The sequence below is a fragment of the Bubalus kerabau genome, chromosome 23, assembly GCF_029407905.1.
Source record: "Bubalus kerabau isolate K-KA32 ecotype Philippines breed swamp buffalo chromosome 23, PCC_UOA_SB_1v2, whole genome shotgun sequence".
NCBI lineage: Eukaryota > Metazoa > Chordata > Mammalia > Artiodactyla > Bovidae > Bubalus > Bubalus kerabau.
Genome location: NC_073646.1, coordinates 20,124,930 through 20,138,630, shown reverse-complemented (window position 1 = coordinate 20,138,630; position 13,701 = coordinate 20,124,930). Strand labels below are relative to the sequence as shown.

At 37.7% G+C, this 13,701-nt stretch overlaps 3 protein-coding genes across 4 annotated transcripts in view; 1 reads left to right on the top strand and 2 right to left on the bottom strand.

The window, feature by feature from the left end:
* Positions 1-4,860, bottom strand: part of LOC129637637 (phospholipid-transporting ATPase ABCA3-like) — a 195,435-nt gene extending 190,575 nt beyond the window's left edge. The window contains exon 1 of the mRNA XM_055561864.1: positions 4,827-4,860. Coding sequence (XP_055417839.1) covers positions 4,827-4,860 — 34 coding nt within the window. The remainder of the gene's footprint in view (positions 1-4,826) is intronic.
* Positions 1-13,701, top strand: part of ZP2 (zona pellucida glycoprotein 2) — a 159,051-nt gene that overhangs the window by 28,908 nt on the left and 116,442 nt on the right. The gene's annotated exons all lie outside the window — the stretch shown is intronic.
* LOC129638217 (putative uncharacterized protein CRYM-AS1) overlaps positions 11,745-13,701 on the bottom strand; it is a 35,112-nt gene continuing 33,155 nt past the window's right edge. Inside the window, exon 3 of the mRNA XM_055562807.1 lies at positions 11,745-12,615. Within this exon, the coding sequence (XP_055418782.1) occupies positions 12,355-12,615 (261 nt within the window). The 3' untranslated portion in view covers positions 11,745-12,354. The remainder of the gene's footprint in view (positions 12,616-13,701) is intronic.

The window sequence follows — 13,701 nt, the reverse complement described above, 5'->3', positions numbered from 1 at the left end:
TTCAGATAATCATTATATCTAATTGTGGGCAAGAATCCCTTGGAAGAAAGAGAGTAGCTCTCACAGTCAACAAAAGAGGATGCAATCTCAGAAAGGACAGAATGATCTTGGAAAATTTCCGAGACAAACTTTTCAACCTCACAGTAATCCAAGTCTATGTCCTAAACCAATAAAGCTGAAGAAGCTGAAGTTAAACAGTTCTATTAAGACCAACAAGATGTTCTAGAACTAACAAGAAAAAAAGATGTCCTTTCCCTCAAAGGGGACTGGAATACAAAGTAAGAAGTAAAGAGATACCTGGGATAACAGGCAAGTTTGGCCTTGGAGTACTAAATTAAGCAGGGCAAAGGCTAACAGAGTTTTCTGAGATAACACACTGGTCATTGCAAACACTCTCTTCCAAAAACACAAGAGACAACTCTACGCACAGACATCAAGAGATGGTCAAAACTGAAATCATATTGATTATATTCTTTGCATCAATATGGAGAAAATTTATACAGTCATCAAAAACAAGACCTTGAGATGAATGTGGCTCAAATCATGGGCTCCTTACTGCAAAATTCAGGCTTAACTTGAAGAAAGTAGGGAAAAACATTAGGCCATTCAAGTATGACCTAAATCAAATCCCTTATGATTATACAGTGGAAGTGACAAATACATTCAAGGGATTAGGTCTGGTAGATAGAGTGCCTGAAGAACTATGGAAGGAGGTTCATAACATTGTACATGAGGTGGTGATCAAAACCATCCCAAAGAAGAAGAAATTCAAGAAGGCAAAGTGGTTGTATGAGGAGGCCTTAAAAATAGCTGAGAAAAGAAGAAAATGAAAGGAGAGGAGAAAAAAAAATATGTAACTGAATGCAGTGTTGCAGAAAATAGCAAGGAGAGATAAAATAGCCTTCTTAATTGAACAATGTCAAGAAATAAAGGAAAACAACAGAACAGGAAGGACTAAAGTTCTCTTTGAGAAAATTGGAGATACCAAAGGAATATTTCATGCAAAGATGGGCACAATAAAGGACATAAATGGCAAGGGCCTAAGAGAAGAAGAAGAATAGATTTGAGAAAAGTTGGCAAAAATACACAGAAGAACTATGTAAAAAAAAGGTCTTAATGACCTGGAAAACCACAATGGTGTGCTCACTCACCGAGAGTCAGACACCCTGGAGTGTGAAGTCAAGTGGGTCTTAGGAAGAATTACTATGAACAAAGATAGTGGAGGTGATAGAATTACAGCTGAGCTATTTCAAATTCTAAAAGATGATGCAGATAAGTTCTACACTCAATATGGCAGCAAATTTGGAAAACTCAGCAGTGGCCACAGGACTGAAAAAGGTCAGTTTTCATTCCAATCCCAAAGAAAGGCAATGCCAAAGAATGCTCAAACTACCATAAAATAATGCTGATGTTACATGCTCACAAGGTAATGCTCAAAATCCTTCAAGCCAGAGAACTTCCAGATGTACAAGCTGGATTTAGTAAAGGAAGAGAAATCAGAGATCAAATTGCCATCATTCATTGGATAATAGAAAAAGCAAAGGAATTCTAGAAAAAAATCTACTTCTGCTTCACTGACTACACCAAAGCCTTTGACTGTGTGGATCATAACAAACTGGAAAGTTCTTACAGGGGTGGGAATACTGGACCACCTTACCTGCCTCCTGAGAAACCTGTATGCAGGTCAAGAAGAAACAGTTAGAACCGAATATGGAATGATGGATTGGTTCAAAATTGGGAAAGCAGTAAATCAAGGCTATAGAATGTCACTCTGCTTATTTAACTTATGCAGAGTACATCATGCAAAATGTCAGGCTCGACGAAGCACAAGCTGGAATCAAGATTGCCAGGAGAAATATCAATAACCTCAGATATGCAGATGACACCACTCTTATGGCAGAAAGCGAAGAGGAACTAAAGAGCTTCTTAATGAGGGTGAAAGAGGAGAGTGAAAAAGTTGGCGAAAAACTCAGCATTCAAAGACTAAGATCATGGCATCTGATCCCATCACTTCATGGCAAATAGATGGGGAAACAGTGGAAACAGTGTCAGACTTTATTTTGGGGGGCTCCAAAATCACTGCAGGTGGTGACTGCAGCCATGAAATTAAAAGACGCTTGCTCCTTGGAAGAAAAGCTATGACCAACCTAGACAGCATATTCAAAAGCAGAGACATTATTTTGCCAACAAAAGTTCATCTAGTCAAAGCTATGGTTTTTCCAGTAGTCATGTATGGATGTGAGAGTTGGACCATAAAGAAAGCTAAGCATCGAAGAACTGATGCTTTTGAACTGTGATGTTGGAGAAGACTCATGAAAGTCCCTTGGACTGCAAGGAGATGAAAGCAGTCAGTCCTAAAGGGAATCAACCATGAATATTCATTGGAAGGACTGATGCTGAAGCTCCAATACTTTGGCCACCTTATGGGAGAACTGACTCATTGGAAAAGACTCTGATGCTGGGAAAGATTGAAGGCAGGAGGAGAAGGGGATGACAGAGGACAAGCTGGTTGGATGGCATCACTGACTCCATGGACATGAGTCTGAACAAACTCTGGGAGTTGGTGATAGAGAAGTCTGGTGTGCAGCAGTGCATGGGGTTGCAAAGAGTCAGACATGACTGGCCTAATGAACTGACTGACATCATGCAAAACACCAGGCTGGATGGATCACAAGCTGGAACCAAGATTGCTGGGAGAAATACCAACAGTTTCAGATATGCAGATGATATCACTCTAATGGCTGAAAGCAAAGAGGAACTAAAGCCTCCTGGGGAAGGTGAAAGAGGAGAGTGAAAAAGCTAGCTTAAAGCTCAACATTCAAAAAACTACGATCTTGGCATCCGGTTCCATCACTTCGTGGCAAATAGGTGGGGAAAAGATTAAGCAGTGATAGATTTTATTTTGGGGGACTCCAAAATCACTGTGGATGGTGACTGAAGCCATGAAATTAAAAGACACTTGCTCCTTGGAAGGAAAGCTATGAAAAACCTACACAGCGTATTAAAAAGCAGAGACATCACTTTGCTGAAAAATGGCTACACACTGTCAAAGCTATGATTTTTCCAATAATCATGTAGGGATGTGAGAGTTGGAACATAAAGACTGTGTGCTGAAGGATTGATGATTTTGAACTGTGGTGCTGGAGAAGACTCTTGAGGGTCCCTAGGACTGAAAGGAGATCAAACCTAGTCAATCCTAAAGGAAATCAACCCTGAATTTTCATTGGAAGGACTGATGCTGAACCTGAAGCTCTAATACTTTGGCCCCTTAATGTGAAGTGCTGATTCACTGGAAAAGACCCTGATACTGGAAAGACTGAGAGCAGGAGGAAAAGCGGACAACAGAAGATGATATGGTTGGGTGGCATCACCACTTCAATGTACAGGAGTTCGAGCAAACTCAGGGAAGTAGTGAAGGACAGGGAAGCCTGGAATGCTGCAGTCCATGGGGTTGCAAAGAGTCAGTGGCAACTTAGCAACTGAACAACATCAATGTAAAAAAGATATTAAAGTCATTGATAACCTCTATATCAAGAAACATAAATAGCATATTAAGAAATAAGTTTTTAAAAATTTATATCCATGTTCAAGGATTTAAAGAAAGCCACATTGTGAAAATGTAAAAATTGACATATAGAGCCAATGCAACTCTAATAAAATTCCAAATAGAATTTTTATGTAATGTTAGAAGCTGATTCTTAAATTTGTATAGAAATACAAGGCTGAAGAACAAGGTGAGACAGCTTCCCCTACATGTTATCAGAACATGATAAAATTATAGTGATTAAGATAGAATCAGACTGACACTGACTATACAAATAGACCAATAGAACTCATAAATACATTCATGAATATATGGAAAATTAATTTATGATAAAAGTGGAAATAAAGAGTAGTAGGTAAAGAGTGGTCTTTTCCATTAAAAAGTAAGAAGTCAAATGAATATACAAATGGGAATAAATGAAATCTCATATCATAAAAAAAAAGTTCCTTATAAATTGTAGATATCTATGCAAAACAAAAAAATCCCCAAAATACCCATGTCAGGGAGGGTAAGTTTTCCAAACAGAACACAAAGAACAATAAACTCAAAGGAGAAGATTGATATATTAGGCTTTTTAAAATTAATTGCTATAAGGTGGCACCAGTGGTAAAGAACTGGCCTGCCAATGCAGGAGACATAAGCGATGTAGGTTTGATCTCTGGGTCAGAAAGATTCCCTGGAGGAGGGCATGGCAACCCAATCCAGTATTCACAGTCCAGTCCTAAATATTCACTGGAAGCACTGATGCTGAAGCTTAAACTCCAATACTTTGGCCACCTGATGAGAAGAACTGACTCATTGCAAAAGACCCTGATGCTGGGAAAGATTGAAGGCAGAAGAAGAAGGGGACGACAGAGGATGAGATGGTTGGATGGCATCACCGACTTGATGGACATGAGTTTGAACAAGCTCTGGGAGTTGGTTATGGACAGGAAAGCCTGGAATGCTGCAGTCCATAGGATCACAAAGAGCTGGACAAGACTGGAGCAACTGAACTAAACTGAACTGATTCTTTTCCACTATTGTATATCACAGTATACTGAATATATTTTCCTGAGCTATGTGGTAGGTCCTTATTCATTATACATTCTGTATATACTAGTTTGCATCTGCTAATCCCAAATTCCCAATCTTTCCATCCTCTACCCTCCTCCCCCTTGGCAATGACAAATCTCTTTTCTGTTTGTGAGTCTATTTGATTTCATAGACATATTTCTTTGTGTTGTGTTTTAGATTCCACGTGTTATAGCATATGGTATTTGTCTTTCTCTCTCTGGCTTACTTCTCTTAGTATGATAAGGTCTAAGTTCACCCATGTTGTTTCAAATGACATTATTTCATTATTTTTTTAAGACAGTAATTTTGCATTATATATGTATATATATAATGACATGGATAATGGCATACATATACTATATATAATGTCTTATTATATATATATATATATATATATATATATATATATGACATCTTCTTCACTCATACATGTGTCAATGAACATTTAGTTTGTTTCCTCTTGGTTGCTGTAAATAGTGCTACAATGAACATATGGGTGCATGTGTCTTTTTGAGTTATAGTTTTGTCTGGGTATATGCTACCAGGAGTGGAATTGCCTACTATATGGAAACTCTGTTTTTACTTTTTTCAGGAACCTCCATACTGTTTTCCATACTGGCTGAACCAATTTACATTTCTACCAACAGTGTAAGAGTTTCTTTTTGTTCACAACCTCACCAATATTTATTATTTGTAGACTATTAAATAATGTCCATTCTGACAATTGTGAGATGATAACTCATTACAGTTTTTATTTCCATTTCTCTAATAATTAGCAATGTTTTGAGCATCTTTTCATGGGCTTTAGGCCATTTGTATGTTTTCCTTGGAGAAATGTCTATTTAGATCTTCTCCCCATTTTTTGATTGACTTTTGATTTTTTGTTGTTGAGTTGTATGAGCTATTAGTATGTTTTGGAAATTAAGGCTTTGTCAGTTGCATTATTTGCAATCCTCCCAGCCTTTACATTTTGTTTATGATTTCCTTTGCTGTACAAAAGTTTATAAGTTTGATTAGCTTCCATTTGTTTATTTTTGCTTTTATTTTTATTGCCTTGGGAGACTGACCTGAGAAAATATTGGTATACTTTATGTCATTTGCCTACATTCTCTTCTAGGAGTTTTATGGTGTCCTCTTATATTTAAGTTTTTAAGTCATTTTGAGTTATTTTTGTGCATGGTGTGAGGATGTGTTGTAACTTCTTTGATTTACACATGGCCATCCAGCTTTTCCAACACCACTTGCTGAAGACAATGTCTTTTCCTCTTTGTACATTCTACCTCCTTAGTCAAGGATTAATTATCCCTAGGTGTGTGAGTTTATTTTTCTCTATTCTGTTCCAGTGATTCAGTCTATGTTTTGGCGAATACCACGCTGTTTTCATGACTTTAGCTTTGCACTGTTGTCTGATGACTGGAAGGGTTATGCCTCCTGCTTTGTTCTTTTCCCTCAAGATTGCATTGGTAATTCTCAGTCTGTTATGTTTCCATGTAAATTTTAAAATAATTTGTTCTAGTTCTGTGGGTAATTTGATAAGGATCACATTAAATCCATAGATTGCTTTGGGTAGTATGCCCGTTTTAACATGATTAATTCTTCCAATCCAAGAGTGTGGGATATCTTTCCCTTTCTTTGAATTATCTTCAGTTTCTTTTATTAATGTTTCATAGTTATCAGCATATAAATCTTTCATCTCCTTGGTCAGTATTTTTTATGTGATTTTAAGGGAATTGTTTATTTACATTTGTTTTTCCTAACTTCTTTGAGAATTTTTGCCTATGTATTCATCAAATATAATATATTGGCCTGCAATTTTATTTTATGATAGTGTCTTTATCAGGTTTTGCTATCAGGGTGATGGTGTCTTCACAGAATGTCTTTGGAAGCATTCCTTCTTCTTCAATCTTTTGGAAGAGTTCAAGAATGATTGGTATAAGTACTTCTTTGTATGTCTGGTAGAATTCTCCTGAAAGACATCTGACCCCCGACTTTTGTTTGGAGGGAAGTTTTTTTTAAGAGTACTATTTTACTTCTAGAGATTGATCTGTTGAATTTGTCAACTTTTTTTATTGATTTCATTTTGGTGGGTTGTATGTTTCTTAAAAGTTGCCCATTTCTTCCAGGTTGTAAAATTTGTTTGTTGTATAATTGCTCATAAAATTCTCTTATGGTTTTTTTGTAATTCTGTGGCATCAGTTGTGATTTCTCCTCTTTCATTCCTTATTTTATTTGGGTCTTTTCTCTTTCCTTCTTGATGAGCCTGGACAGAGGTTTGTCAACTTTGTTTACTCTTCAAAGAACCAGCTCTTGATTTTACTGTTTTTTAATCTCCATTTTATTTCTTTCCTCTCTAATTTTATTATCTCCTTCCTTCTGCTGACTTTATGTTTTATTTGTTCTTTTTCTAATTATTTAAGGTAGTGAGTTAGGCTATTTACTTGAGTTTTTTCTTGTTTCTTAAAGAAAGACTGTATTGCTATGAACTTTTGCCATAAGAACTGTTTGGCTACATCTCATGGATATTTTATGGTTGAGTTTTCATTGTCATTTGCTTCAGGTATTTATTTCCTTCTTTATTTCCCTGATGGCCCATTAGTTTTTTAGTAGCATGTTGTTAAGTCTCCATGTAACTGTTTATTCTCATTTATTTTCCTGTGGTTGATATTCTAGTTTCTGATATTGTGATCAGAAAATATGCTCAAAAAATTTTTATACTTTAAAATTTTTTTGCCTTAGTATGTTGTCAATCCTAGAAACTGTTTCACAAGCACTTGAAAGGAATGTGTAGTCTGCTTTTTGTTGTTTTTTTTTGGATGTAATGTCCTATAGATATCAAGACTAACTATTCTATTGTAACATTTCGAATCTTTGTTTCCTTATGGATCTGTCCATTGATATAAGTGAGGTGTTAAAGTCTCCTACTATTATTGTATTCTCATCAATTTCTTCCTTTATGTCTGTTTTATGTATTTGGGTGCTTCTACATTAAGAGCACATATGTTGACAAGTGTAATATCCTCTCCTTCTATGAATCCTTTTACCATTATTTAGTGTCCTTTTTCTTTCTATCATTTGTTTTAAAGTTCATTTTGTTTGATCATGAGTATTGCAAACCCTGTTTTCTTGCCATTTCCATAAATATCTTTTTTCCATCCCTTTACTTTCAATCTATGTGTGTCCCCTATAGTGGGTCTCTTGTGGGCAGCATATTGTAGTTTCTTTTGTTTTTTTTTTTTTTTAATCCAATCTGCCACTCTGTGTCTTTTGATTGGAGCATTTAGTCCACTGACTTTTAAGGTATGATAGATATGTATTTGTTTTATTTATTGGGTTTCCCTCGTAGCTCAGTCGGTAGAGTCTGATTGCAATGCAGGAGACCTGGGTTTGATCCCTGGGTAGGGAAGATCCCCTGGAGAAGGAAATGGCAACCCACCCCAGTATTCTTGCATGGAGCATCCTGTGGACAGAGAAGTCTGGCAGGCTAAAGTCTATGGGGTCACAAGAGTCGGACATGACTGAGTGACTAAGCACACAGCAGCATATATTTATTACTATTTTAAGTCTTGTTTTCCCATTGATTTTATATTTCTTCTTATATCTTTCTTTTTTGTTTTTCCTTTTATGCTTTGTTGATTTTCTTTTGTATTAGGCTTACATTCTCTTCTTTTTGGTTTTTATGAATTTATTGTATGCTTTTGATTTGTGGTTAAGGGTAACTTTTTCAAGTATATTAAACCTTTCCTACATCTACTTGCTTTAGACTGGTAGTCACATAGGCTTAAAGATATTCTAGGGGAAAAAAAAATCTAAATTTTCTTATTCTATTTCCCCACATTTTATGCTTTTGATATCTTCTTTTATATCTTCATGTCCATCCTTTTGCTGTTCCTGAGGTTATTTTTGTTCATTATTGCTTCTATAGAAATGTTTTGATTTTTAAATCTATATACTGGCTTATTTCAGGGCTTCCCTGGTAGTTCAGATGGTAAAGAATCTGCCTGCAAAGCAAAGACCTGGGTTCAATCCTTGGGTTGGGAAGAGCTCCTGGAGAAGGAAATGGTAACTCACTCCAGTATTCTTGCCTGGAGAATTCCATGGACAGAGGAGCCTGGCAGGCTATATCCATGGGGTTGCAAAGAGTCAGACACAACTAAGCAACTAACACTTTCACTATGTACTGGCTTATTTAAGTGATTTGCTTTCCAGTTATGATTTCCTCTTTCCTATAGATTCTTATTTGTTTTTGATTTAGAGAAGAATAAATAAAAACTAAACCTTCCTTTTTTAGGTTTGGGAAGCTTTCAGCCATAAGGCTTCAAATATATTTTCAATCCTCTTTTTCTTTTTCTTCTGCGGTTCCTATTATGTGTAGATTGGCACGCTATAGTCTATCCCATAAGTCTCTTGTAATATTTTCATTCTTTTCAAAATTTGACTTTTTGTCTGCTGTTCTGACTGGGTGATTTCCATTATTGTATCTTCCAGATCACTTATGCATTCTTCTGCATTATTCATTCTGCTATTCATTGCCTTTAGCTTAGCTTTCATCTTGGTAAATGAGTTCTCAAATTTTTGTTTCCTTTTTAGAGTTTCTATTTCCTTTTTATAGTAATCTTCATTTCTATCAATAATTTTTCTTAATTCCTTCAGAATTTTTATTATCTCCTTTTTTAACTCAGTGTCTATTAGACTAGAGAGGACTATTGTTTTAAAGAGGTCTATTGTTCTTCCTTTAAGAGGAGTTCTCTTGATCTTTTAATTGGGAGTAGTTCCTCTGCCTCTTCATTTTACTTATACTTCTCTTGCTCAATGAGTTTAGGAGAAACAATTATTTACTGTGGTTTTAGAGGGCTATTTTTATGTAGGAGTCCCTCTGCATAGCCTGTGTGGATTTCACCATTTTTGGTGTGAGAATTATTTTTTAGTGTAGCTGGCTGCCACCTCTTTCTTCAGTGTGCGCTGGCCATTATCCTCCTAACAGAAAGTGTGACTGACATTGCGGTGAGTAGAGCCTACACTGGTTACTGATCAGGTTATCTTCTTTTACTCTGTGCTTGTCACTGCCCTGTCAAGGCTGGTTCTGTTCCCTTGTTGGAGTAGAAGCCCCCAGATTCATTTCTTAGCTGTTTCTGCAGTATGAGGTATGCTGGATTAAAGCTCTCCCATGAGGATAGAACCACTGAGTATTCTGCCAGGGCCGTTCACTGGATGAGTATACTCTGTTGTGCCACCTGTCACCCATTGTGTGGGCTCATAAAGTGCACTGTTTCTGGCACTGCCCTGGGCCCCATCTCAACCTTGGGAATGCTGGCAATCAGCCCTGGTGTCCCTCATGTGTTATTTTCACAAGGCCATCAATGCAGATACACTGAAGGCAGGTTCTAAGACTGCACCTAGACCTGCTTGTGGGAGCTATGCAGCCAGTCCAGACTCTATCCTGACCCTGCCCCCATATGTATGTGCCCACAAATACACAGCTGCTAAGGCCAGACCCGTTCTCTCCATAGGAGCACCCATTGTCCACTCAGATGTCCTACAGATGCTGAATTTACAAACTGGTGATGGGCAGATATGTAAATCTGAGACTTGCACAGCTGTGGGAAGAAATTTCCGCCTTGCTTCCTAGGTCCCACTGCCCCTGCAGCTCAGCTGTGGTTTCACCCTTCCCTCTGCAGTGGGTAAACCACTGAAGCCTGTTCCCAGAGCCCGCCAAGGAGGTGGCTGGGGCATGGGAGCCCGGAGCCCATAAAGACCAGGGCCAGCACATGGAGAAAGAAGCTGCATTGGCAACCCTACCCCTTCCTTCAAGCTCCACTTAACAGTGGCCTGTTGACCAGGCTTCTATAGTAGGCCCAGACTTCTTCCTCAAACACCCCTGGTTACTGCCTTACCACACTCCAGCCCCTTTAGGCTGTCTCTGTGCAGCCAATAGAAATCCTCTCCCTGGGTCTGTCCTCTAAACACCAAGTTCAGCACCCAGCCCTTGTCTGTACCATGGACATGTGTCTCAAGCTGAAGAGTTCAGGACAATGGCACAGCCCATCTGTTCAGGTCTCTCTCTGCTCTGCCCACCCAAGCTGGTTCTTGTGCTCTCCTCTGAGACTCTGATGCTCCCTTTCTGTCCCAGCTGATCTCCCCACCCATGAGGGGGCTTCCCTTGGTATGAGAATCTTTCCTGTTTTTCAGCCCCCTATCAGGGGCACAGGCCCTTCATTGCTGTGTGTGGGCTTTCTCTAGTTGTGGTGAGCAGGGGCTACTTTCTAGTTGTAATGTGTGGGCTTCTCTTGTTGCAGTGGCTCCTCTTATTGTGGAGCATGGGCTTGAGGGCACGTGGACTTCAGGAGATGCACTGCATGAACTTAGTAGCTGTGGCTTGCAGGCTCTCGGGTGTGTGGGCTGAGTAGCTGCGGCACACAGGCCTAGCTGCCCCACAGGATATGATATCTTCCCAAACCAGGGATCAAACCCATGTTGCCTGCATTGGTAGGCAAATTCTTAACCACTGAACCACCAGGGAAGTCCAGTAGATGTATTTTTAATGTATCTGTGGCATGAGGTGAGCTCCATGTCCTTCTGCTCCACCATCCTGATTGGATCCCCTAGTAAGGTGTTTTTCTTAAGTTATAATTCTTCAGAATAGCAGTAAAAACTTAATGTGGAAGTCTTCCAAATAAAGACTTTTACGTCTATCTTATAGTCATTAGGCTATTTTGCTAAGGAGTTAGTCCAACTGAAAATAAAAGAATGTATCAGAAATCATCAGGAGGAGGAAATTTTCTCAGCTTCCTTTCTTTTAAGTTAGCAGTTTATAATGAGACATGTACCTTCAACTCATCAGATCTCTATTCCAGTCTTCAGCAACACTCTCTCATGACGGCCTCAATATGACTGAATGACAATGTGTCTTAAACTTTTTCACTGATGGACCCATAATAGGAAAGGATAAGAAGTAGCAACCTGTTCTCTGTCCTCTACCTCCAAAACAGGGGTACTTGAAAGGTAACCTAAACCAGCCCATCATAAGCACTAAAGTTCTTTGGAGAGTCATGGTTTATATTTTAAAAATTGATGGGAATTTCACATTAAGTTACATAAATATAACACTTTAATTTTTAAAGACGGTCACTTAGATGACAAAGTATATAGCATCTACCCTTCCCTCCCATCTCAAAACCCTTGAAATTAAAAAAAAAAAAGGATAATTTTAAAAACATATAACAGGATAAATCCATGAACACACATATGTAAAAGCATGAGACAAGACTGAAGGGATTCTTATCAAATTTCTGAAAGTATTTTTAACTGTGGGGGACAAAGAAGAGAAATTGGGTGCAGAGTAAGGAGAGTGTAAGGACATAAGAATTGTATAAGTTTTCTATAATTCTAAACAAACACAATCTTACATCACACTTACATAATATATTTTACAAAATGTAAAATCAGTGACCTCAAGTAAAGTTTATGCATCCAGGAGAAAACTACCAAATTTATTGTGAGGCTTTGTGTTCTTTTGACATATTCAGGAACTTACCCTAATTTAAGAAGTACAATCAGAGACAAAGAAGATTTCGAATTATATAACTTGTCATCTAATTCTAAACAGTATATTTTGTTTAGGTGTGTTTGATATTTTTTTACAAAGTTCATAATATTATATTTGAGATTAATGTACAACTTATAAGGGTCACTGAAACATGCCTTCTCTACAACAAATTAATAATCATTCCAAAAAAATATTTTAAACATCACAATTTCTAACCTGTAAGGTTGGCATTTAAATCATCTTTCACTTTCTCAGTAATATTTTTTGCCGCATCACTTCCAGAAGGCACGTAAACCAATTCATACTCCTTTTTCTTATTAGTGAGGAAAGTGGGAAGTTTATTCAAGGGAAGAGACTGGAAAAGAGTAGCTTGTGTAAATTCCCTTTTGGAATGTTTGCGCAGAAGCAAAATCAATGTACAGAAGAGCACTGTCATGGAAATTTCCACAATTAAAGACCCCATCTTCCGTTTCTACAAGAGAAACAAAATTATACTAATTAATTTTAGAGTATTATATGTGTGTATGTGTGTATTTACACTTGTGTACATACATGTATACGTTTACATATATATATCATTCAACTTCATTCTACAAAATGAATGGTTCTCTGGATTGTCTTTTTTACCCTTTTCTCATTTCATTATTGATTTTATTGGTTTGCCCTATTGATACACTTCAGATTTAGAAATCTACCTTCAGTCATCGAACGAAAGAGGAAAAATACCCATAAACTGAAATGAAATGAAGGAATTATTAAAATTTTACAAGTAATAAATACTGGAGAGGGTGTGGAGAAAAGGGAACCCTCTTACACTGTTGGTGGGAATGCAAACTAGTACAGCCACTATGGAGAACAGTGTGGAGATTCCTTAAAAAACTGGAAATAGAACTGCCATATGACCCAGCAATCCCACTGTTGGGCATACACACCGAGGAAACCAGAACTGAAAGAGATGTGTGTACCCCAAGGTTCATCGCAGCACTGTTTATAATAGCCAAGACATGGAAGCAACCTAGATGTCCATCAGCAGATGAATGGATAAGAAAGCTGTGGTACATATACACAATGGAGTATTACTCAGCCATTAAAAAGAATACATTTGAATCAGTTCTAATGAGGTGGTTGAAACTGGAGCTGATTATACAGAGTGAAGTAAGAAAGAAAGAAAAATACCAATACAGTATACTAACACATATATATGGAATTTAGAAAGATGGTAATGATAACCTTGTATGCGAGACAGCAAAAGAGACACAGATGCATAGAACAGTCTTTTGGACTCTGTGGGAGAGTGGTGGGGGGATGATTTGGGAGAATGGCATTGAAACATTTATAAAATGAATCACCAGTCCATGTTTCATGCAGGATACAGGATGATTGGGGCTGGTGCACTGGGATGACCCAGAGGGATGGTATGGGGAGAGAGGTAGAAGGGGGGTTCAGGATTGGGAACACGTGTACACCCGTCGCGGATTCATGTTGATGTATGGCAAAACCAATACAATATTGTAAAGTAATTAGCCTCTAATCAAAATAAATAAATTAAAAAAAATTT